This window comes from Neoarius graeffei, chromosome 26 (assembly GCF_027579695.1).
Source record: "Neoarius graeffei isolate fNeoGra1 chromosome 26, fNeoGra1.pri, whole genome shotgun sequence".
NCBI lineage: Eukaryota > Metazoa > Chordata > Actinopteri > Siluriformes > Ariidae > Neoarius > Neoarius graeffei.
Genome location: NC_083594.1, coordinates 10,169,987 through 10,194,495, shown reverse-complemented (window position 1 = coordinate 10,194,495; position 24,509 = coordinate 10,169,987). Strand labels below are relative to the sequence as shown.

The 24,509-nt window shown below is 40.8% G+C and overlaps 1 protein-coding gene across 1 annotated transcript in view; it reads right to left on the bottom strand.

Annotated features, from left to right (window-relative positions):
• The window catches only part of igsf21a (immunoglobin superfamily, member 21a), a gene marked incomplete at its 5' end in the record, with an annotated part of 652,865 nt that overhangs the window by 34,574 nt on the left and 593,782 nt on the right, over positions 1–24,509 (bottom strand). The window contains one exon of the mRNA XM_060909758.1: positions 22,783–23,245. Coding sequence (XP_060765741.1) covers positions 22,783–23,245 — 463 coding nt within the window. The remainder of the gene's footprint in view (positions 1–22,782; positions 23,246–24,509) is intronic.

Genomic DNA, 24,509 nt, shown 5'->3' with positions numbered 1-24,509 from the left:
GTAAGTCTTCACAAGGTTTTCACACACTGTTGCTGGTATTTTGGCCCATTCCTCCATGCAGATCTCCTCTAGAGCAGTGATGTTTTGGGGCTGTCGCTGGGCAACATGGACTTTCAACTCCCTCCAAAGATTTTCTATGGGGTTGAGATCTGGAGACTGGCTAGGCCACTCCAGGACCTTGAAATGCTTCTTACGAAGCCACTCCTTCGTTGCCCGGGCGGTGTGTTTGGGATCATTGTCATGCTGAAAGACCCAGCCACATTTCATCTTCAATGCCCTTGCTGATGGAAGGAGGTTTTCACTCAAAATCTCACGATACATGGCCCCATTCATTCTTTCTTTACACGGATCAGTCGTCCTGGTCCCTTTGCAGAAAAACAGCCCCAAAGCATGATGTTTCCACCCCCATGCTTCACAGTAGGTATGGTGTTCTTTGGATGCAACTCAGCATTCTTTCTCCTCCAAACACGACAAGTTCAGTTTTTACCAAAAAGTTCTATTTTGGTTTCATCTGACCATATGACATTCTCCCAATCCTCTTCTGGATCATCCAAATGCTCTCTAGCAAACTTCAGACGGGCCTGGACATGTACTGGCTTAAGCAGGGGGACACGTCTGGCACTGCAGGATTTGAGTCCCTGGTGGCGTAGTGTGTTACTGATGGTAGCCTTTGTTACTTTGGTCCCAGCTCTCTGCAGGTCATTCACTAAGTCCCCCCGTGTGGTTCTGGGATTTTTGCTCACCGTTCTTGTGATCATTTTGACCCCACGGGGTGAGATCTTGCGTGGAGCCCCAGATCGAGGGAGATTATCAGTGGTCTTGTATGTTTTCCATTTTCTAATAATTGCTCCCACAGTTGATTTTCTTCACACCAAGCTGCTTACCTATTGCAGATTCAGTCTTCCCAGCCTGGTGCAGGTCTACAATTTTGTTTCTGGTGTCCTTTGACAGCTCTTTGGTCTTGGCCATAGTGGAGTTTGGAGTGTGACTGTTTGAGGTTGTGGACAGGTGTCTTTTATACTGATAACGAGTTCAAACAGGTGCCATTAATACAGGTAACGAGTGGAGGACAGAGGAGCCTCTTAAAGAAGAAGTTACAGGTCTGTGAGAGCCAGAAATCTTGCTTGTTTGTAGGTGACCAAATACTTATTTTACCGAGGACTTTACCAATTAATTCATTAAAAATCCTACAATGTGATTTCCTCGATTCTTTCCCCCCATTCTGTCTCTCATAGTTGAAGTGTACCTATGATGAAAATGACAGGCCTCTCTCATCTTTTTAAGTGGGAGAACTTGCACAATTGGTGGCTGACTAAATACTTTTTTGCCCCACTGTATGTCATGTCATATATCCGCAATGCATTCTGGAACTTTAAGTCCAGCATTTGTACTAATGTCGCTGAACACAGAACTCTGCTAACTTCTCAAGATAATAAAATAAAATAAATAAATAATTAAATAAGCTGTGGGATCAACAAGAAAATGCAACTTAAAGGAAAATGAGTATGCTAGCCACACAAAGATTTACTGCTTTCCCCCCAGAGGTGCAAACATAACGTTTCTGGGAATTCAGGTACTCAGGCCTTCAAAATGCACCTTATCTGCTCTATCAATATCTTCTAGCAACAAGTAATTCCCGTATCCGTGAGCGTCTTTCTATGGACCATAGCTACCGATGTCAGGCTACAAAAGGAGTTATGAGGGATAACAGAATCTGAAAGGTCATTAGATCCATTTCGTCCACAGAGTACCATCCTTATCAATTAAGGTCACAGCGTTGATCACCGAGGTCATAGCTGGGACCCTGGGGATTCCTACTTTCATTCATCCAAGGAACTGAGGGAGGATTTATTCCCTGAGAGAGAGAGAGACAAGGAACTAAATTGGGTAGATATTCATTACTGGAGGAGAAACGGAGCTTGTGAGGCAGGGTATGGCGGGAGAGAGATAAGAGACACCGAGGGAACTAATTCCCTTGTCTTGTACAGACGGAAGCCCACAGATGGGTTTAATTTGGTGCCTGAGAGAAGCTGGCCATGGAAAGAAGTAAAGAGATGGAAAAAAAAATCACATTGTGACCTTCTGAGGCACCAGTGATTTCTCCTGTGTATATAGAGCGCAGATAAGTCACACATTTTTAGCTCTGCCATGAAAGTGATAGGTTCTTCTTCCTTCAAACAAAAGCAATGGTGGCATTTTACAGGGAAGGCAATTTGATGGTATTGAGAATTCTGATGGGTGCAGATTTTACGAGTTCTGCATCGTTTCACACAATCAACAATCATGAGTTTCCATGAAAAGGTTTTGTGAACTGTATGGGAGTGGTAAAGCATAATTACTGTACTGTGTATAGAATTTGGTAAATGTTTTAAAAAACACAACTATTGGCCATATACAGTACTGTGCAAAAGTCTTAAGCACATCTGGACACTTTGACTGTCACATTCATGTCTTCATTTTGCACCAAAACCCAGTAGCCTGCATTATGTTTTCTTTTTTAATCTGAAAAGTGCTCTCTTATGGAATATGCTGCTCAGATACAATTTTTTTCGCCTGTAACATTTAATTTTGTGCTGGAAAATGAATGTTTGGAACCCTGAAATGAACCCGATAATGTAGAAGTCATAAGATAGAAATCTGTCAGAAAGTTTGTATGAAAAAAACTATAGGGGGCCAAAGACTTTTGCACAGTACTGTACACCGGCTAGCCATAACATTACCACTGACATGTGACATGAATAACACTGATTATCTCACAGTGGCCTGTGTCAAGGGGTGGGATATACTGTATTAAGCAGCAAGAGAACAGTCAGTTCTTGAAGTTGATGTGCTGAAAGCAGGAAAAATGGGCAAGAGTAAGGATCTGAGCGACTTTGACAAGGGCCAAATTGTGATGGCTAGATGACTGGGTCTGAGCATCTCCAAAATGGCACATCTTGTGGGGTGTTCCCAGTAGTATGCAGTGGTTAGTACCGACCAAAAGTGGTCCAAAACTGGCGACAGGGTCATGGGTGTTGGGGGGGGGGAAGCAAGGGATTGCTTTTTAAGAATTGAATGCTGTGTTTGGGTCAGAAAACAAAGCAATTCCCTTATACAGTGGTGCTTGAAAGTTTGTGAACCCTTTAGAATTTTTTATATTTCTGCATAAATATGACCTGAAACATCATCGGATTTTCACACAAGTCCTAAAAGTAGATAAAGAGAACCCAGTTAAACAAATAAGACAAAAATATTATACTTGGTCATTTATTTATTGAGGAAAATGATCCAATATTACATATCTGTGAGTGGCAAAAGTATGTGAACCTCTAGGATTAGCAGTTAATTTGAAGGTGAAATTAGAGTCAGGTGTTTTCAATCAATGGGATGACAATCAGGTGTGAGTGGGCACCCTGTTTTATTTAAAGAACAGGGATCTATCAAAGTCTGATCTTCACAACACATTTGTGGAAGTGTATCATGGCACCAACAAAGGAGATTTCTGAGGACCTCGGAAAAAGCGTTGTTGATGCTCATCAGGCTGGAAAAGGTTACAAAACCATCTCTAAAAGAGTTTGGACTCCACCAATCCACAGTCAGACAGATTGTGTACAAATGGAGGAAATTCAAGACCATTCTTACCCTCCCCAGGAGTGGTTGACCAACAAAGATCACTCCAAGAACAAGGCGTGTAATAGTCGGCGAGGTCACAAAAGACCCCAGGGTAACTTCTAAGCAACTGAAGGCCTCTCTCACATTGGCTAATGGTAATGTTCATGAGTCCACCATCAGGAGAACACTGAACAACAATAGTGTGTATGGCAGGGTTGCAAGGAGAAAGTCACTGCTCTCCAAAAAGAACATTGCTGCTCATCTGCAGTTTGTTAAAGATCATGGGGAGAAGCCAGAAGGCTATTGGAAAAATGTTTTGTGGACGGATGAGACCAAAATAGAACTTTTTGGTTTAAATGAGAAGCGTTATGTTTGGAGAAAGGAAAACACTGCATTCCAGCATAAGAACCTTATCCCATCTGTGAAACATGGTGGTGGTAGTATCATGGTTTGGGCCCGTTTTGCTGCATCTGGGCCAGGACGGCTTGCCATCATTGATGGAACAATGAATTCTGAATTATACCAGCGAATTCTAAAGGAAAATGTCAGGACATCTGTCCATGAACTGAATGTCAAGAGAAGGTGGGTCATGCAGCAAGACAACGACCCTAAGCACACAAGTCATTCTACCAAAGAATGGTTAAAGAAGAATAAAGTTAATGTTTTGGAATGGCCAAGTCAAAGTCCTGACCTTAATCCAATCGAAATGTTGTGGAAGGACCTGAAGCGAGCAGTTCATGTGAGGAAACCCACCAACATCCCAGAGTTGAAGCTGTTCTGTACGGAGGAACGGGCTAAAATTCCTCCAAGCTGGTGTGCAGGACTGATCAACAGTTACCACAAATGTTTAGTTGCAGTTATTGCTGCACAAGGGGGTCACACCAGATACTGAAAGCAAAGGTTCACATACTTTTGCCATCACAGATATGTAATATTGGATCTTTTTCCTCAAATAAATAAATGACCAAGTATAATATTTTTGTCTCATTTGTTTAACTGGGTTCTCTTTATCTACTTTTAGGACTTGTGTGAAAATCTGATGATGTTTTAGGTCATATTTATGCAGAAATATAAAAAATTCTAAAGGGTTCACAAACTTTCAAGCACCACTGTATGTTCAAATTCATAATCAATCATGTGGTATGCAACATTTCTTAGATGAAACAAATACATTTTTCCAAACAAACAGTATAACTGCAAGCAGCAATGAGATCTATCCATCCAGTAGAGCAGAGTCGCCATGGCAACTTGATCTGATCATGTTAAAAGCATGGTTGTAAGAACTGATGGCAAGTTTTATTTTAACTGACCAAAGATTGGGTGTTTAACTGAACAAAGATATGACCTCATTTCCTGTTTGGTGGTTTCACCGCTGATTTCCATTGGCTGTAATGGACAAATGGTTTTGGAAATCAAAAATCCGTATAGCTTGTGAGGCTTGGTCTGAAGATCACCTGCAGGAAATTTGTGAAAATTGGAAAAGAAGAAGAAAAAAAAGTGTGGTCTGTGAAGCATTTTTTAAGTTTTTCAAAATAAAAAAAAAAAAATCCAATATGGTGTAAAATCAATGACAGTACAAATTGATATCATGGAGTACACTGACGGTGGCACGGTGGTGTAGTGGTTAGCGCTGTTGCCTCACAGCAAGAAGGTCCGGGTTCGAGCCCCATGGCCGGCGAGGGCCTTTCTGTGCGGAGTTTGCATGTTCTCCCCGTGTCCGTGTGGGTTTCCTCCGGGTGCTCCGGTTTCCCCCACAGTCCAAAGACATGCAGGTTAGGTTAACTGGTGACTCTAAATTGACCGTAGGTGTGAATGTGAGTGTGAATGGTTGTCTGTGTCTATGTGTCAGCCCTGTGATGACCTGGCGACTTGTCCAGGGTGTAGCCCGCCTTTCGCCCGTAGTCAGCTGGGATAGGCTCCAGCTTGCCTGCGACCCTGTAGAAGGATAAAGCAGCTAGAGATAATGAGATGAGATGAGTACACTGACATGACTCAGCTTGAGGCAAGGAATCCAGTAGCACCTTTTTTTTTTTTTTTGAAAATTTGGTATATGGTTCAAAAGTTCCATGCATAAACACAGCTGTAAATTTGACCCATTGGTGGCGCTAGAGCACTTGAGGTGCAAACATGAAACTTGGTGGAAAGAATCAGGGGACAGTTCCTAATCAGTGTGCCAAATTTCAAAACATTATGCCTGTGGTTCTATGGGCTGCTACAGATATTATTATCCTAGCCATAATAATAATAATAATAATAATAATAATAATAATAATAATAATAAACACAAGGTGGTGCCTTTGCAGCTTGCTGCTTGGCCCCCAGAAATATCCTGTTATTTCATGAAATCGAGTCGTACATGAGCTGATAGCTGACAAGGCGCGTAGCACCAAGTTGGCTAGAAGCCATGTACGACGAGATTGAGTGGAATAACTGTTTTATTCTACCCACATTCACTGCATTTTAATAAACAGAACATTTTTATTTTATTTTTTGCAAATTTGATAAATAAAAATTTTATACAAAATGTCAGACAAAATAATTTCTGCTTAGAATGTAAACAAACTAGTGAAATGACAGTAGCAATTTGTGAAAAATGCCATCATTCTTGAAAAATAAAAAATATATATATAATGTTCTTACCATCAAATACTTTTAGTCCATATTTTGTTGCTTTTTTGTATTTTTTGGGGTTTTGTTTTCGAGTCGAGTTTTTATTTCATCCTCGGTTGGTTCAGCAACACGCTCCGCCATTTTGTTTTTCTCTCCTCACTGTAAATGAGCTCATAGCCGAGTAGTAGAGTAGCCAATCAGAGTGCACGATTGCTCATATCCAGTGAATGTGGATAGAATAACAACTTCTTATAAAGAATGGACACAAGACCCTGGGAAACAATGGCAGACTTAGGACTGGCTAGGGGGTAGCTTTCTTTGGAAGTGCTCCATGAAACACTGTAGGCCACCAATCAGATCTTTAAAACTTTTCCCTTTTTTTTTCTCCCATCAGCATCATAATGAACATCCTGAATCCTGCATTTCTAAATACACTATTTATCAAAAGACACATTCATGCTGCAGGAAAAAGTGATCAATATCTGATCCATTTCCTCATATTTTATGAGGGTGTGAGCAGCAAAAATCAAATTAAATCCTGACAACTCCACGTCATTACTTTGCATGGGCGGGAATTACCCAGCTTTCATGTCATGTCAGAATGACAGTAATTACATGGCGATGACTCAAAGATTCTTCATGGCCTCAGAAATTAGTTTGAATAGTTGACACATACAAAGTTAAAATGTACATTTTATTATTATTACTACATACTAGAAAATAATAGGGAATGTTAATAAATATGTAGAGTTAATTCTGAACATTATAATCTTTACTACTTTAACCTTGGAAGTACAGAACCTGACGTCACACCTGATGTCCTTCGAGTTAGATATCTATAATACTAAAGGAAGGCTGTCTGTCTCTCTGTCTGTTCACTTATGCAAATTGACATGGCAGGATGCACTTTGCATACTCCATACTTTGCACATAGATTGGTGACACCCCAGAGGGGCCCAAGACAACATTTTCAATTTTCCAAAACTTGGGATTAATACTAATCCAACACACTATTCATTCCCCATAGGCTACATGCTCACGGGGAATCCCCTCCCCGACTCGCCTGAGAGTTTTGTTAGGGTTTTGCTGGGATTCAAACCCAGGTCACTGGTGTGATAATCCAGCAAACCCCCACTAGGCCACCAGGGGGATAACTCAAGGGCAGAGCCGGGAGGCGAAAGTAGAGTATCAAAAACAGTTTATTTACAATATGTACAATCCAAGGGAAAAAAACAAAAAGAATAATCCAAAGCTCAGAAGATAAACAAAAATAAAATATCCCAAGGATCAAAGTCCAAAATCCAAATAAGAAGAGGCAAAAACTCAAACGCTCAGAAGATCAAAAGGTCAAAACAAAAACCACAAAGTCCAAAAGAAAGAAGCAAAAAACCAAGAATACAAAGACACAGGCAAGGTACATGGGACAGCAGGAACTAGCACTAACAGCATAACAAAGGAAAAAGACTCCGTGACAAGGGAACAAACAGAGGGGTATTTATACACACAATAAATAGAACACAGGTGAAAATAATGAGGACTAAACAGGCAATCAACACAAACACAAAACACAGGAACAGTGGCGGCCTCTAGAGGCCAAAACAAACATGACACGAAAAGGAAATAACAGCGGCCTCTAGAGGCCAAAACAGTCCCAGTCCTAACAAGTTTTGATTATACAGGACCTCGCAATCAGCGCTCCTCGCTGGAGACTTCTGCTAGTGCGGAGTCTACGTCACTGAGGAGACGCGGTTAGCGATTTACATCATTTTGACAGAACATAGTGAAAACATATGTACAGTGTCTTGCAAAAGTATTCATTCCCCTTTGTGTTTGTCCTGATTTGTCGCATTACAAGCTGGAATTAAAACGAATTTTTGGAGGGTTAGCACCATTTGATTTTTCCACAACAAGTCTACCACTTTAAAGGTGCATTTTTTTTTTTTTATTGTGACACAAACAATAATTAAGATGGAAAAAACAAACAGAAATCTGGAGTGTGCATTGGGATTCAGCCTCCAAAGTCAATACTTTGTAGAGCTACCTTTTGCTGCAATTACAGCTGCAAGTCTCTTGGGGTATGTCTCTATTAGCTTAGCACATCTAGCCACTGGGATTTTTGCCCATTCCTCAAGGCAAAACTGCTCCAACTCCTTCAAGTTAGATGGGTTGCATTGGTGTACAGCAATCTTCAAGTGATGCCACAGATTCTCAATTGGATTGAGGTCTGGGCTTTGATTAGGCCATTCCAAGACATTTAAATGTTTCCCTTTAAACCACTCCAGTGTAGCTTTAGCAATGTGTTTAGGGTCATTGTCCTGCTGAAACCTGAACCTTTGTCCCAGTCTCAACCTCTGGCTGACTCAAACAGGTTTTCTTCCAGAATTGCCCTGTATTTAGTTCCATCCATCTTTCCTTCAGTCCTGACCTGCTTTCCTGTCCCTGCAGATGAAAAACATCCCCACAGCATGATGTTGCCACCACCATGCTTCACTGTAGGAATGGTGTTCTCAGGGTGTTGGGTTTGTGCCACACATAGCATTTCCTATGGTGTCCAAAAAGATCTATTTTAGTCTCATTTGACCAGAGGATCTTCTTCCATGTGTTTGGGTAGTCTGCCACATGCTGCTGGGCAAACTCCAAGTGTGTTTTCTTAAGCAATAGCTTTTTTTCTGGCCACTCTTCCATAAAGCTCCGCTCTGTGGAGTGTACGGCTTAAAGTGGTCCTATGGACAGATGCTCCCATCTCCGCTGTGGATCTTTGCAGCTTCTTCAGTGTTATCTTTGGTGTCTTTGTCGCATCTCTGATTAATGCCCTCTTTGCCCGGTCTGTGAGATTTTTTTTTATGGGCGGCCTTCTCTTGTCAGGTTTGTTGTGGTGACATATTCTTTTCATTTTGCGATAATGGAGTTAATGGTGCTCTGTGCGACATTCAGAGTTTGGGATATTTTTTATAACCCAAACCTGAGCTATACTTCTTTATAACTTTGTCTCTGACCTGTTTGGCGGCTCCTTGGTTTTCATGTTGTTTGCTTAGTCGTGTTGCAGAGTCAGGGTCCTTCCAGAACAGGTTGATTTATACAGACATCATGTGACACTTTGATTGCACACAGGTGGATCTTAATCAACTGATTATGTGACTTATGAAGTGAATTGGTTGAACCAGCTCTTATTTAGAGGTTTCAGATGAAAGGGGGTGAATACCCATGTACACTCCAGATTTCTGGGTGGTGGTTGTTGTTTTTTTCATCTTAATTATTGTTTGTCTCACAACTGGAACATTTTTTTTTGCACCTTTAAAGTGGTCGGCATGTTGTGTAAATCAAGTGGTGCTAACCCTCCAAAAATCCATTTTAATTCCAGCTTGTAATGCAACAAAACAGGACAAACGCCAAGGGGGATGAATACTTTTGCAAGACACTGTACACTACCGTTCAAAAGTTTGGGGTCACCCAGACAATTTTGTATTTTCCATGAAAAGTCACACTTTTATTTACCACCATAAGTTGTAAAATGAATAGAAAATATAGTCAAGACATTTTTCTGGCCATTTTGAGCATTTAATCGACCCCACAAATGTGATGCTCCAGAAACTCGATCTGCTCAAAAGAAGGTCAGTTTTATACAGTGTTCGAACTCGAACTATGCCGATATTTTCGGGGGGGGGTCCCTTTTTTTCCCTTGGGGGGTGCTTGCGCTTGTCTCAGAGCGCGGATCTCCAAACACATGAGAAGCCTATCTTACGCACATATCACGCGGACTCAACACCTCCACACACGCATCGCGTCTGAAGTCATAACTCATCAGGGGAAATCGTGTCCGCATTGGCATGTTCAAAAAACAACCTCGCGTCAACAATGATACCACACGCAAGAAAAAAAAAAAAAAAAACAGTCAGGCTACTCAACACATCTGATCCACAGCAGCACCAAAGCATCACTGGAAATCATGTCAACAACCAATCTTCCATTTCAACACGCGTCAACAAACAAATGGCACCACACACATGAACGAATCGGTCAGGCTACCGATTCCAAACCCAGTCTTTTGGCCAGAAGTGCTTATCCAGGGGTTTTAACATCTGGACAAGGTCCGACTCCGGCATGCGCATTTTAAGTCAGTCAATCACCGACTGATAAAACTGACATCGGTTAATTTTCTCCCTGCCCTTGGAAAGTATTTTAGAGACCCCGCACATTTCCCAAATCATGTTTTTAAGGGATCTCATGTCTGTTTCAGGGGATCTCGGATCCCCCGAGTACCCCCGTAGTTCGAACGGTGGTTTTATAGCTTCTCTAAAGAGCTCAACTGTTTTCAGCTGTGCTAACATGATTGTACAAGGGTTTTCTAATCATCCATTAGCCTTCTGAGGCAATGAGCAAACACATTGTACCATTAGAACACTGGAGTGAGAGTTGCTGGAAATGGGCCTCTATACACCTATGGAGATATTGCACCAAAAACCAGACATTTGCAGCTAGAATAGTCATTTACCACATTAGCAATGTATAGAGTGGATTTCTGATTAGTTTAAAGTGATCTTCATTGAAAAGAACAGTGCTTTTCTTTCAAAAATAAGGACATTTCAAAGTGACCCCAAACTTTTGAACGGTAGCGTATATGTGTCCACTCATCTCTCCACTAGGCCATTTAGAGGAAATCAGGTTCACGAGCAATAACTACTAGTATAATGCTGGAACAGGCGTCATATCTTTAAAAAAAAATTTTGTACATTTCCAGATCCTATTAGTTATTACCAATATGAAACTTTCAAGCAGCCAGGTAACGTTGCATGCTGCCTTAATACAGTTTTCACCTGATCTAACAGCTTACAATATTACATTTTTACATTTGCATTTAACAAGATATTTTCAATAAAAGTTCAAGTAGAAAAGCAGACTTGTGGAAAGTGTGCATGTATTTAATACTGATACAAGAATACATGTACCCCAGTTTTTAATTGAGGCATAAATTATAGTGTCATCACCACACCGCTCCAAATAAAATGCAAAAAAAAAAGGGGCTGTTTTTTATTCCTCAAAAATGAGTTGAGACATTAGCATCAGAGTGTGTGGTGGGCGAGACTGGCGAGGTGATATACGGGAGAGATTAAGAGCTTGTCGAGACATGAATCATGAGTTGATGACTGCATCAATTTTTACTCGTGAGAAACACAGTCAAGGTGTTGATCCATATGAGAAACGCATGGACTGACCCAGGTTATTAAAGGATCAATAACCCGGACTTTGCGGCTGTATCGTATGTGAGAACGAGGTCGAAGCAACGGCCTGCGATATTTACTTACGCCCCGTGTTTAGCCAGCAGCCCTGTAATTGTGGGCCATCTGCAGCAATGCATCACACTGTGAGGTATTTTTGAGCTCTGGCTCTGACAGAAAGTGTGACTGTTGATGGGCATGATGATGAGATGCTCGGGAACAGGTCTGGGCTGGCGTCCAACGCGAACAGTTGGCAGCTCGCGTCATCACCTTTGATTACAACACATTCTGCGTTCTGCTCCTCCTCCACAAAGGGGGAGGCGACTGACATGTCTCAAGGTTAATGTCAGCCTAAGAACACGTAGAAACCTTAAACAGCCTGATCTCCAAGCTTTCTGTCCAGTCGACCAGCTGTGCTCAGCTCTGATTTTCTGTTCCTACCAGAACATAGCGTCACATTGGATTGCATAAGACTAAACATTTAAAAAATAAAAAATAAAACAATTATCTCGTCTAATTGAATACAAACGTTTTATTGTGGAAAAAACCAAGATGTTTGCAGGATGCCTTTTTTTGCCAGCTTGTGTAACTATTTTCAACCTTATCATTTTAATTATCTTTATCTCTAGATAAAGGAACCGGCCCAAACCCACAGATCATCAATCTGTTTAGGTTCAGAGATTATAATCCGCCCCCAGCTCTGATTCCTTATTTTGTTGTTTTTGCTGAATCAAAAGCAAATCCTGACTCACTTAATCCTCTGCTTTAATTATGGAAAGTCACCGGCTGCATGGGCTCATGTCCATGCCGAGCTTGACCGACAGCCAATGCAGGACGGCTTTAAGCCCAGTCGCCTCAACTGCCTCCTAAATTGTCAGACCTGAAAGGGTCCATTTATATTATATTACAGAAGCTGTGAGCTGATTGAACTGGTGAAAACAGGCCTTCATTTTTTTTTTTTTCGGATGCTAAAGATGTCCTCCCATTGCTTATGTAAGAAATAAAACACCCTGCGTCATGCTGTCATTTTAAAATGAGACCGTCAATGACGGCATAGCTCACTCGAGCCCCGTCTAGTCCAGAAGGAACGATCTAAAGTGGGCCATCTTGCACAATAAATGTTGCAAGCTATATATACAAGCTATATATAGAAGCGATATCCACCCTAGGAATACTGACCTATTTGCCAGAAAGAATCCAAAACGGCGAGGAATTTTGTTGAACTGCTCATTAAGGCTTAATTAGTCCATAATTTCATTAATAATTGTAATGAAGCAAATCTGGGTAGAAATTACCGTATATGCACCCTAGGTACCCCTACCTTCAGGCCAGAAAGAATCAAAATCAGTGAAGAATTGAGGGAGAAGAAGCGATTTGTGTGGAAACTGCTCGTTAGGGATTGATTAATTACTCCATATCTTCATTATTAATTGCAATTATGCAAATTTGGGTAGAAGCTACGTACAGTGGTGCTTGAAAGTTTGTGAACCCTTTAGAATTTTTGATATTTCTGCTTAAATATGACCTAAAACATTATCAGATTTTCACACAAGTCCTAAAAGTAGATAAAGAGAACCCAGTTAAACAAATGAGACAAAAATATTATACTTGGTCATTTATTTATTGAGGAAAATGATCCAATATTACATATCTGTGAGTGGCAAAAGTATGTGAACCTTTGCTTTCAGTATCTGGTGTGACCCCCTTGTGCAGCAATAACTGCAACTAAACGTTTGCGGTAACTGTTGATCAGTCCTGCACACCGGCTTGGAGGAATTTTAGCCCGTTCCTCCATACAGAACAGCTTCAACTCTGGGATGTTGGTGGGTTTCCTCACATGAACTGCTCGCTTCAGGTCCTTCCACAACATTTCGATTGGATTAAGGTCAGGACTTTGACTTGGCCATTCCAAAACATTAACTTTATTCTTCTTTAACCATTCTTTGGTAGAACAACTTGTGTGCTTAGGGTCGTTGTCTTGCTGCATGACCCACCTTCTCTTGAGATTCAGTTCATGGACAGATGTCCTGACATTTTCATTTAGAATTTACTGGTATAATTCAGAATTCATTGTTCCATCGATGATGGCAAGCCGTCCTGGCCCAGATGCAGCAAAACAGGCCCAAACCATGATACTATCACCACCATGTTTCACAGATGGGATAAGGTTCTTATGCTGGAATGCAGTGTTTTCCATTCTCCAAATATAACACTTCTCATTTAAACCAAAACGTTCTATTTTGGTCTCATCCGTCCACAAAACATTTTTCCAATAGCCTTCTGGCTTGTCCACGTGATCTTTAGCAAACTGCAGATGAGCAGCAATGTTCTTTTTGGAGAGCAGTGGCTTTCTCCTTGCAGCCCTGCCATGCACACCATTGTTGTTCAGTGTTCTCCTGATGGTGGACTCATGAACATTAACATTAGCCAATGTGAGAGAGGCCTTCAGTTGCTTAGAAGTTACCCTGGGGTCCTTTGTGACCTCGCTGACTATTATACGCCTTGCTCTTGGAGTGATCTTTGTTGGTTGACCACTCCTGGGGAGGGTAACAATGGTCTTGAATTTCATCCATTTGTACACAATCTGTCTGACTGTGGATTGGTGGAGTCCAAACTCTTTAGAGATGGTTTTGTAACCTTTTCCAGCCTGATGAGCATCAATGACGCTTTTTCTGAGGTCCTCAGAAATCTCCTTTGTTGGTGCCATGATACACTTCCACAAACATGTGTTGTGAAGATCAGACTTTGATAGATCCCTGTTCTTTAAATAAAACAGGGTGCCCACTCACACCTGATTGTCATCCCATTGATTGAAAACACCTGACTCTAATTTCACCTTCAAATGAACTGCTAATCCTAGAGGTTCACATACTTTTGCCACTCACAGATATGTAATACTGGATCATTTTCCTCAATAAATAAATGACCAAGTATAATATTTTTGTCTCATTTGTTTAACTGGGTTCTCTTTATCTACTTTTAGGACTTGTGTGAAAATCTGATGATGTTTTAGGTCATATTTATGCAGAAATATCGAAAATCCTAAAGGGTTCACAAACTTTCAAGCACCACTGTATATGCACCCCAGGCAGACCGACCTTCCTGCCAAAAAGAATAAAAATCAGTGAAGAATTGAGAGAGAAGCAGCGATTTTCGTGAAATGTGGACGACAACAGACAACACATGATGGCATAAACTCATCACCTGTCGGTCGGATGAGATAACAATCAAATGTGAGGTTTTTGTGATGCAGCCGCACCTGAAGCACAGTTACTACTCCCACCCTGAAGCTGATTAGTTTCCTTAAACAGAAAGTATTTAATTAAGCAAATTGCCAACAATTACATTTTTTAATTTATTACTGAATGACGTACTTTTATCTATTTAGAGGTACATTTAATGTTCTGGAACATTGGAGAAAGAAGCTAGCACCCATTATCCCTTATAGCAGCTATAAAAAGTTTCTCCCTCACCAGCTTCTCTCTCTCTCTCTCTCTCTCATTTTTAGATCCTGTAGTTTCGATTTCCCTGTGGTGGAAAAATTAAAAGAACAACTTTACTTTCAAGCACTGACACTGACTGAATTCTTCTTTCATTGAATTCTTCTTTATGGAGTCCTGGAAGGGACATGGTTGGGGAAAAAAAGATGTACTTTTGAGAGAGCGCAAACATTTTGCAAGCTACTGCAAAACCTTTACATAAAAAGAGTTTTACAGGATCTCAGAAAAGTTATGTAGGACCTTACAAGGCAAGGCAAGGCAAGTTTATTTATATAGCACATTTCATACACAATGGCAGTTCAATGTGCTTTACAGAAGCAAAAACAAAAACAGTAAACAATAGAGAAATAAAATTACATAAAATAATTTTATTTTTAATCTAAAACAATTAATTAAAAGAATTAAAAGAAAATAATAAGAATTAAACAATAGTAGAAATAAAATAACGAAATGCCAAAAAGAAAAAAAGGAGAAAAAGAAAAAGAAACCAGCGGAATAAAATAGAATAAAATTAAAGTAAATTTAAAACATACAGAGAAAGTAAAGATTATAAAAAATGTAAAAAATATTAATTATTTAACAGAAAGCCTCTGAGAACAGCTTGGTCTTTAACCTAGATTTAAAGCTGCCAACAGCAGGAGCATTTTTAATGTCCTCTGGCAGTTGGTTCCATAGCTGTACTGCATAGGAGCTAAAAGCTGCTTCACCACACTTTGTTTTAACAACTGGTTTTAATAGTAAATTTTTCTGTTGCGATCTGGTAGATCTGATTGGGTTAGGCCGCTGCAACATATCAGAGAGGTAATTGGGCCCTGTACCATTTAGAGATTTGTACACCAGCAGCAATACTTTAAAGTCAATTCTGTAGCTTACTGGAAGCCAGTGAAAGAATTTGCGAGTTCTAGATATTTTGTTTCAACCATGTCCCTTCCAGGACTCTGTAGAAAGATGTCTAGAGGATATTTAAATATTTATGCACGCTATCATTTTATTCTATCCACATTCACTGGATATGAGCAATCACATGCCTTGATTGGCTACTCTACTACTAGGATATCAGCTCATATACCGTGAGTAGAGAAAAACAAAATGGCGGAGCGTGTTGCTTAACCAACCGAAGGCGAAATAAAAACTCGATTCAAAAATCAAACTCCCAAAAATACAAAAAAAAAGCAACAAAATATGGAATAAAAGTATCTGATGGCAAGAACGGATCGTTTTTTATTTTTCAAGAATTATTATCGCATTTTTCACAAATTGCTCCTGCCATTTCATCGGTTTGTTTACATTTGAAGCGGAAATGATTTTGTCGGACGTTTTGTATAAAGTTTTTATTCATCAAATTTGCAAAAAATAAAAATGCTCTGTTTCTCAAAATCCATTGAATGTGGATAGAATAAAACAGTTATTCCACTCAATCTCATCGTACATGGCTTATAGCCAACTCGGTGCTACACGCCTCGTTGGCTATCAGCTCATGTACGACTCGATTTCATGGAATAACTGCTAATTTATTTGGCTATTACATTATTAGGCTACTTGGACAGCTAATTCGTTTGAACCATTGTTTGCAATTGTTTATCAGTTTTCCCCATTTTTCCCCACATCTATCAATCTATCTATCCATCCATCCATTTTTTAACTCCCGGGAGAATGTTGCCATGACTTGGTGTTCATTTTCTAATCAGCGCAAGTTATTAATTTAAGGAAGGTAATTTAATTAAATTAAGAACTGTGATAATCAAAATGGAAAAGAAACATTAATAGCATCAATGATCAGAAATAATTAAGGAGATAATCATTAAAATAATTCAAAACCATTAAACCCAAGTCAAATGTTCTGCATCATAGACTGTTGACTGATATGAAATACATGCAACACTTATTTCAAACAAAGAAACAACATTAATTGATTACTTCGTGATAATATGTATGGCTTACTCTGTGTATACTGTCTCCTTGTGAGATAATGCACGTGTATGTGAATATTAAAAAAACAAAAAACAAACAAATAAATAAATAATTCCAAGTGTGAATATGAAGAAAGTTTGAGGTCGTGTCCTCCATCTACTTCCTTGAAGATTTAGCTGGAAAATCAGTCGCTACACTGAAAATGGCTCATCAAAATAACAAACATTTGGACAATTAACCTGCCCTTTTCAAGGCGCACGCTCCTCTGAGTTCATTTTTTTTCCAGCTGTTATCATGCAGACACACGTTTACTATTGAGACCAGAAAGACCCACAATTTTACCCTCATGGGGCAAAATGGAATGAAAGGCTTGTTCTGCTGTGGATGACATTTACATGCTTTATTTTGCATGACACCCTGTGGGAATTGTGGGAATGTTGTAGTGAATCACTGGAAACCAGTGAAACCAAAACTCTGGAGAGGGGTTAACACAGAACAATCTGATGTACCACTCAGTAGGGGACAAGATCGAGTGCCTTTTGGAGTTCCTGGAGGAAAATCTACTGTCGCATAACTTCCAAATAATACAGACTGATGGTAAATGAAAAGAAAAACAATTCTTAGAAACCGTGTTGGATGGATGAACACCATTCTTCAAAAAGATATTCCCTCAGCTGGTGTTTTGAAGGGAGTGATGAAGAGCGCCTAGATCCAAAATCTCTCACAGGTGTTCAGGTGGGTTGAGATATGGGGACTGTGAAGGCCCTAGCATATACTAGAATCATTTTCACCCTCACCGAACCATTCAGTGAGCACTCATGCCGTGTGGGTGGAGACTGAGTCGTCCTGAAAGAGTCCGTTTGCATCAGGATAAAAATGTTTCATCATAGGATAAAGGTGATCAGTCAGAAGAACTTTGTATTGATTTGCTGTGACTCTTCCCACTAAGTGGACAAGTGAAGACCAATCCATGGCAGCAAAATAAATAAGCATCTCCCACAGCACAACAGAGCCACCAATTTCTGTTTAATTTGTCACCCGTCTTTATGTAGTGTACAGACAGAATACAAAAGTGCCACTGGGAACCACTCTGGTTCCATGGATACAGACAAATATGTACAAACACTACACAAATTAAGCACATACATCACTGCACAGAGGGCTGAGGAACCCTGAGAGCACCAATACTGCCTGCCATCACCAAAAGCTGAAAATGATCAGACGCCGCACCCTATTCATGGTGAACAGGTGCCCCATCACACTACCAACCAGTGGAAAAATTCAACAAACAACCAAACAACTACGCAGGAATACTTCTCTAAGATGGGAATACGCACACCCTACATGGGATGCCAGTTGATTCAAGGGCACTATACACTCATTTCATACCTTTTTTTAGCATTGCCAGTTCACTGGCATGTTTTTGGGAGGAAAGAGGAAACCAGAGAACCTGGAGGAAACCCATATGGAAATGGGAAGAACATGCAAAACTCCATGCAGACAGTAAGGAACAAACTCTGTAGCTGTGAGGCAACGATGCTACCTGCTACACCACTAGGCCACCAGAGTTTTTCAGCCTGAGTATTATGTATCACTAGACTAGAACGTTGAAACACTTCCTTGCACTGCAAAGAGAAGAAAAAAAAAAGCCTCAATGAGGCTGGAGCTCATACCGGCCACTGTTGTTGTGTGCGAGTTTGAAATCTGATCAATGCTGTAGGAGTAGTAGCAATTTTTCTGAAATTGCATATGACCCCTGTGTAGCCGCATCCATGGCAGTTGGCGCCACCTGGTGAACAATTCTTGTTGGAATGTGACAAGTCATCCAAAAATTTCAGATGCCCATAAAATCGTAAATATGACAGGTGGCGCCACTATCTTGACAATTTTATGCACCCCCACCTGGGGAACATTTTATGTGACTTTGATCAAAATCTGATCAATCCTATAGGAGGAGTAGCGATTTTCGTGAACTTGCATATGACCCCTGTGTAGCCTCATCCATGGTAGGTGGCGCCACCTGGTGAACAATTCTTGTTGGAATATGTCTTTAGAGTCTTCTGGGTGAGTTTCAGTGAAAACATCATAGCAGTTTATGAAGAGTAGCGTTTAATGTGACGGGTCACCCAAAAATTTCAGGTGCCCATTAAATTGTAAATATGACAGGTGGCGCCACCATCTTGACAATTTTATGCACCCCCACTTGGGGAACATTGTATGTGAGTTTGATCGAAATACGATCAATCCTGTAGGAGGAGTAGCGATTTTTGTAAATTGTGGATGGACGATGACGACAACGCATGATTGCATAAGCTCATCTGGCCTGGCCTGCAGCCAGATGAGGATAAACAAACAAACAAACAAACTGTAGTTATTCATGCAACGGTGGTTCACATTTCAGTCCAACGTCAAATGTATTATACTGTTCCCTAGTGTTTTGCTAAAACGTTGAAAGAAACCTAGATTCTGATCCTAGATTGTTGAGTTTTGACACGTACTTCAGTACTGACTGACTGATTTGGTACAAAAACCAGACACCACTGTGATATTTGTCTGAATCAACCAAGCCATCCAGCTATGTCATGAAATTACCAGACAAAAAATTACTTTGACAGAAAAGATAGACAGAACAGAAAGAAGAAAGCACTACACTGCACATCTGTTGTATGAAGCCTACTCTCCACATGTCTCCCACTTTCATTTATTACCGTCCCCATGTCAGGAAGTCAGAAACACATCTGTTTAGCTTGCCCTGCATCATATCACTCCTCTTCCTCTTCCCACGGCTGACAGATGGAAGGCTGCAAGCACGTGCAGCTTTTGATATGATAATGGGATCTGCTGGAGGCCATCTTCATTTTAGTGTTAACAGCCAGTTCGGTGTTCAGGTCTCCATGATAAAAAAAAAAAAAATTGAGATCCTGTTCATTTTGCCTCACTTTTTTGACTGCAAACAAATGTAGCAATTTTAGCAAACGAATAATGAAAAACTAGCATGAACGCTCCCTAGCATCTCAATTAGCACGTTAAGTTGTTATTATTAGTATCACGTTGGCATTGGCATCAACAACAATGCCATCTAGGAGGCCAGCGTTTGGTTCAATTCTCACTCCACTCACCTAATTCATGTTGACTTTTTCAATAATGGTTGTAAGTTAACTCAATCTAGCGCACAGGCAGTGCAATGTATTAGCCTGTCAATCACAGCGAGATTCGGCGTTTCTGCGTTAGGACTTGCAATCTGCCTGGCTGTAACGCAATTAAGCAACAAATGGAAGTCAGAGTTGCTCTAAATGCATCTGTCAGAGGGCAATGTATAAAGATGCAGTGGTGATAGAGCAAGGAAGGTAGAGGAAGGACAAGCCAAGTGAAAAGTGATGACTGCAGGTAGGTTTGTTTCTTGCTCTCTGATTTAGAAAGAGGTTCCTTGATCCAGGTTGTGATCAGTGTAAGAAAAATTGCAGTGTTCAAAGGTCAACTTACAGTATTTAGGCAGTTCCCCAAGAATGCTGGATTCAGCAAGACGAACAGTCCTGAACAAAAGGTTTATGAACATTTCAAGTCACCAAGGGCACTGAATTCTAACTCCAGACAATGCTGTTTCTGTCCTAGTGGCTTCATTTAAACTGAAATTGGGTGGTTGGTAAAATTTATACCGCAGCAAAGACGAATTCTGATTGGTCAGCTCTGACAGGCGTTCTGGCTACAGGTTTGATATTAATTTGGTCTTCATGAGAAAAGAAGAGCCATCCATGCCATCTGATTCTACATATGTCATGAAATGACCTCATCTCATTATCTCAAGCCGCTTTATCCTGTTCTACAGGGTCGCAGGCAAGCTGGAGCCTATCCCAGCTGACTACGGGCGAAAGGTGGGGTACACCCTGGACAAGTCGCCAGGTCATCACAGGGCTTATGAAATGATAAATAATGTCTCATCTCATCTCATTATCTGTAGCCGCTTTATCCTTCTACAGGGTCGCAGGCAAGCTGGAGCCTATCCCAGCTGACTACGGGTGAAAGGCGGGGTACACCCTGGATAAGTCGCCAGGTCATCACAGGGCTCATGAAATGATAAATAATGTAAATAACATATTTCAGTAGTAACAATTTACAACAGGACTTCTAAGGCAGATGTTTCGAAAAAAAAAAACATAATAATTGATCTGGTAAAGTTTGCTGTGAGGACGGGCAGCATGGTGGTGTAGTGGTTAGTGCTGTTGCCTCACAACAAAAAGGTTCTGGGTTCAAGCCCAGTGGCTGATGGGAGCCTTTCTGTATGGAGTTTGCATGTTCTCGCCATGTCTGTGTGGGTTTCCCCCAAAGACATGCAGGTTAGGCTAATTGGCTACTCTAAATTGCCCATATGGGTGTGAATGGTTGTTTCCCAAACCCAGAAATGGGAGGGTTGCGGCAGGAAAGGCATCTGACGTAAAACTATGCTCCAATTAATATGACGTAGATCAATAGGGTCCACATGGACCCTGACCTGGCAACAGTGCCGGACAAGGCGGAAGAAGAAGAAGAAGAGGCATTCATATAGCATTTTGAGGAGCAGACTCAAGGAGGAGTTTTGCAGTTTCTGTGTAAGATGACAATGTTTTGTCTTATTAACTTTGAGAGAGAGAAAGGCTGGTGTGGAAATAACTGGAAATGCTAGAATACAGAAATTTAAAAGACCGAAATTTGAGATTATGTTTGTACTTTTTTTTTCCTCCCCATTCAGTGACCTACATTTCACTGTTGTACTTGCATAACCACGGCCTGAAAATGAGTTTTCTGACTGGATTGATTTGGCCGGTTGTACCCTTCAGGCTTTGACGTAGAAGTTAACCTTGAGATTAACCAGTGATTCACCCACTAAACCTTCAATATCCTTTCACAGGTCCATTTATATTAAACGTTTATCAACTTCTCCAACCCCTTACAGCCGATGAATCACAGCATAACATCAGTTATATAGAGAATCTTTCAACTTAGGATGGTTATGCACTTCCAAACACAACCTTGAGGTTCACTAATGATTAGGTCTGACTTTAAATCAGCATTAAAGCACGTACATGGTATACATTGTTCATATCCCACACACTGAACATGACCTGAGTCTGCACTTGCATGGAGCAAATGTTTGATCTGAACTTGTTTGGGCTCTTATACACGTCAGGCATCAAGGCTTAACAGGACTTTGACTTTAACCAACAATTCACCAACTAAACCAAGAATTCCTGTTGTAGTGCCCCTAACTTTGGTCTTATCATTAAAATTATTTCTCCAATTTCTCCAAACCTGTATATCCTATTCGCCTTAGCACACTGTCATCTGAGTGTTTCAACTTAATCTTCAAGTACTAGCAAAGATAGCCTTGAGGTTCACCAATTATCTGGTATTAAATCAGCTTTAAAGTACAGCCACACCATAAACTAATGATAACTCATGCAGCATGGCCTGTCTGCACAAGCATGGAGAACGGGTTTGTTCTCACAATATTCACTTTTCTTGGATTTGCTTGGGTGCTTGTACCCTTCAACCGTAAAGGGTGACCCTGAGTTTAACCTGCTGAACCATGAATCTCCTGCTAAACCATGGCTCTCCTTCCATAGTCCTTTCTATTTTCACATTAAATCAATATTTGGGCACATTTTCAACTTCTCCAATCTCATATAATCCAGTCACCAGGCACAGAAATAGCAGATTGTTGATCTTTCAAAGTGTCGATCCCCCAACCATGAATCTTCTTTTGTTTTCCCCCCAACTTTGGCCTTAATCATTAAAGTGTTTCTACAACCATCTCTATCTTCTTTACCCAGACAAAAAGCAAGTTGAGTATTGGACCTCTCCACTTAGGATGCAGTTATTATGATGTTTCAAAGGTAACCTTGATGCTCACCAATTGCTAAGGTCTTAAAATAATATTAAAACTCAACCACCTCATACACTGATGAGATGCTACTCACCCAATGTGACCTCAGTCTGCATAGGCATGGAGAGTGCTGGGTGTTTAACCTCACAGCTGAACAGGGCATCATTGTCCATTTGAGGGTTCAGGGTCCACGTGAGCTTGGCTTGCACGGTCACAGAACCATCACTCTGTGGGAGGTGGGCATTGCTGAAGAAGTAGGCCGGGTCGGCACTCTGGACCCAATGCGGGAACTCACGGCTCACCACTGTCTCTGGGATAGCCTCTGTTGCAGGACTGGTCTCATAACGTGCCTGCCGGGCTGCGTAGCTCCATCTTGGACTCTCAGTGTTGAGGCGTCCAAGCAGAGACAGTGATTTTTGCATTTTGGTGTCGTCCAGATCCCTGCTGATCAGAGGCCTTGCCCTGCGCACGCCTGCTGAACCTCCTCCTTCGTCGGCTGCCGTTGGTGAGACATAGGAGATCACTTCAATCAGCTCACCATCTCGCTTGAAATATACCTAGAAAAAGAGAAAGAAAAAAGTTGAGAGAGATCAGAAGACTGCAGCATTCTATTGAAATTACCTTCATTCAGATTGGGAAAGAGTTTGGCAAGACTGGATCAGCAACATTAGGCAAGCTTAGTTGTTGCCCAACACAGAAGGAACCAATGTGCTAACTGTATTCCAACAAATGCCAGAATGAATTATTTTTTATCAGACCATACACAGTAAGCCCATTTCCTTTCAATAAAAGAGAACCATAATAATGAGAAGTCATAATTACAATCAGTCAAATCAAATCAAAGTCCCTTCCACGCCAGGATCTGGTCTTCCCAGGCAGTCTCCTATCCCAGTACCTACCAGCTCTTTTGAGGAGCATGGGTGCAGTGCCGCTGTCCGTTTCCATAGCCTTCAGCGTCTCACCTATAGAGCTAGAGTTACAGTGGGGGGCTAGTCCTCTGGTAATCACGAGAGCTTGACTTCCCTACTTGCATCTGATTTGATTTGACTGATTGTAATTATGCCTTTCCAGATGGCAGCAGGTACCATTTTTATGATGGTCTTTGGTATGACTCGACTGTGAGTAGAACCTCACGATCGAGAGGCAGACACGCTAACCACTATGCTAACTCGCAGTCCATAATTACAATAGGCTCTTGAAAATTGCAATCTTAAAGTAAATATTGTATAATTATATGAAAACAATTCTCAAAATTAGCCCTGTGATGACCTGGCGACTTGTCCAGGGTGTACCCTGCCTTTCGCCCGTAGTCAGCTGGGATAGGCTCCAGCTTGCCTGCGACCCTGTAGAACAGGATAAAGCAGTGACAGATAATGAGATGAGATGAGATGAGAATTCTCAAAATTCGTATTTAAAAAAGAAAATCTCAAAATACAATTTTTTGAGAAAAAAAATCCAGAAGTTATGAAATGAAAGAAGGATTCACACAAGATTAGGACTGCAGTTGTCATGAACAGTTTTGCACTCAAGTTTCCATCAATGAAGAGTTACAACATCAACAAAACTGACTTCATGTTAAAACTGTTAATGTTATAGTCAGGCTGTCTGTTGTTGCCCAAATGAGGATGGGTTCCCTTTTGAGTCTGGTTCCTCTCGAGGTTTCTTCCTCATGTCGTCTGAGGGAGTTTTTCCTTGCCACCGTCACCGCAGGCTTGCTCATTGGGGATAGATTAGGGATAAAATTAGCTCATGTTTTAAGTCGTTCAAATTCTGTAAAGCTGCTTTGCAACAATGTCTATTGTTAAAAGCGCTATACAAATA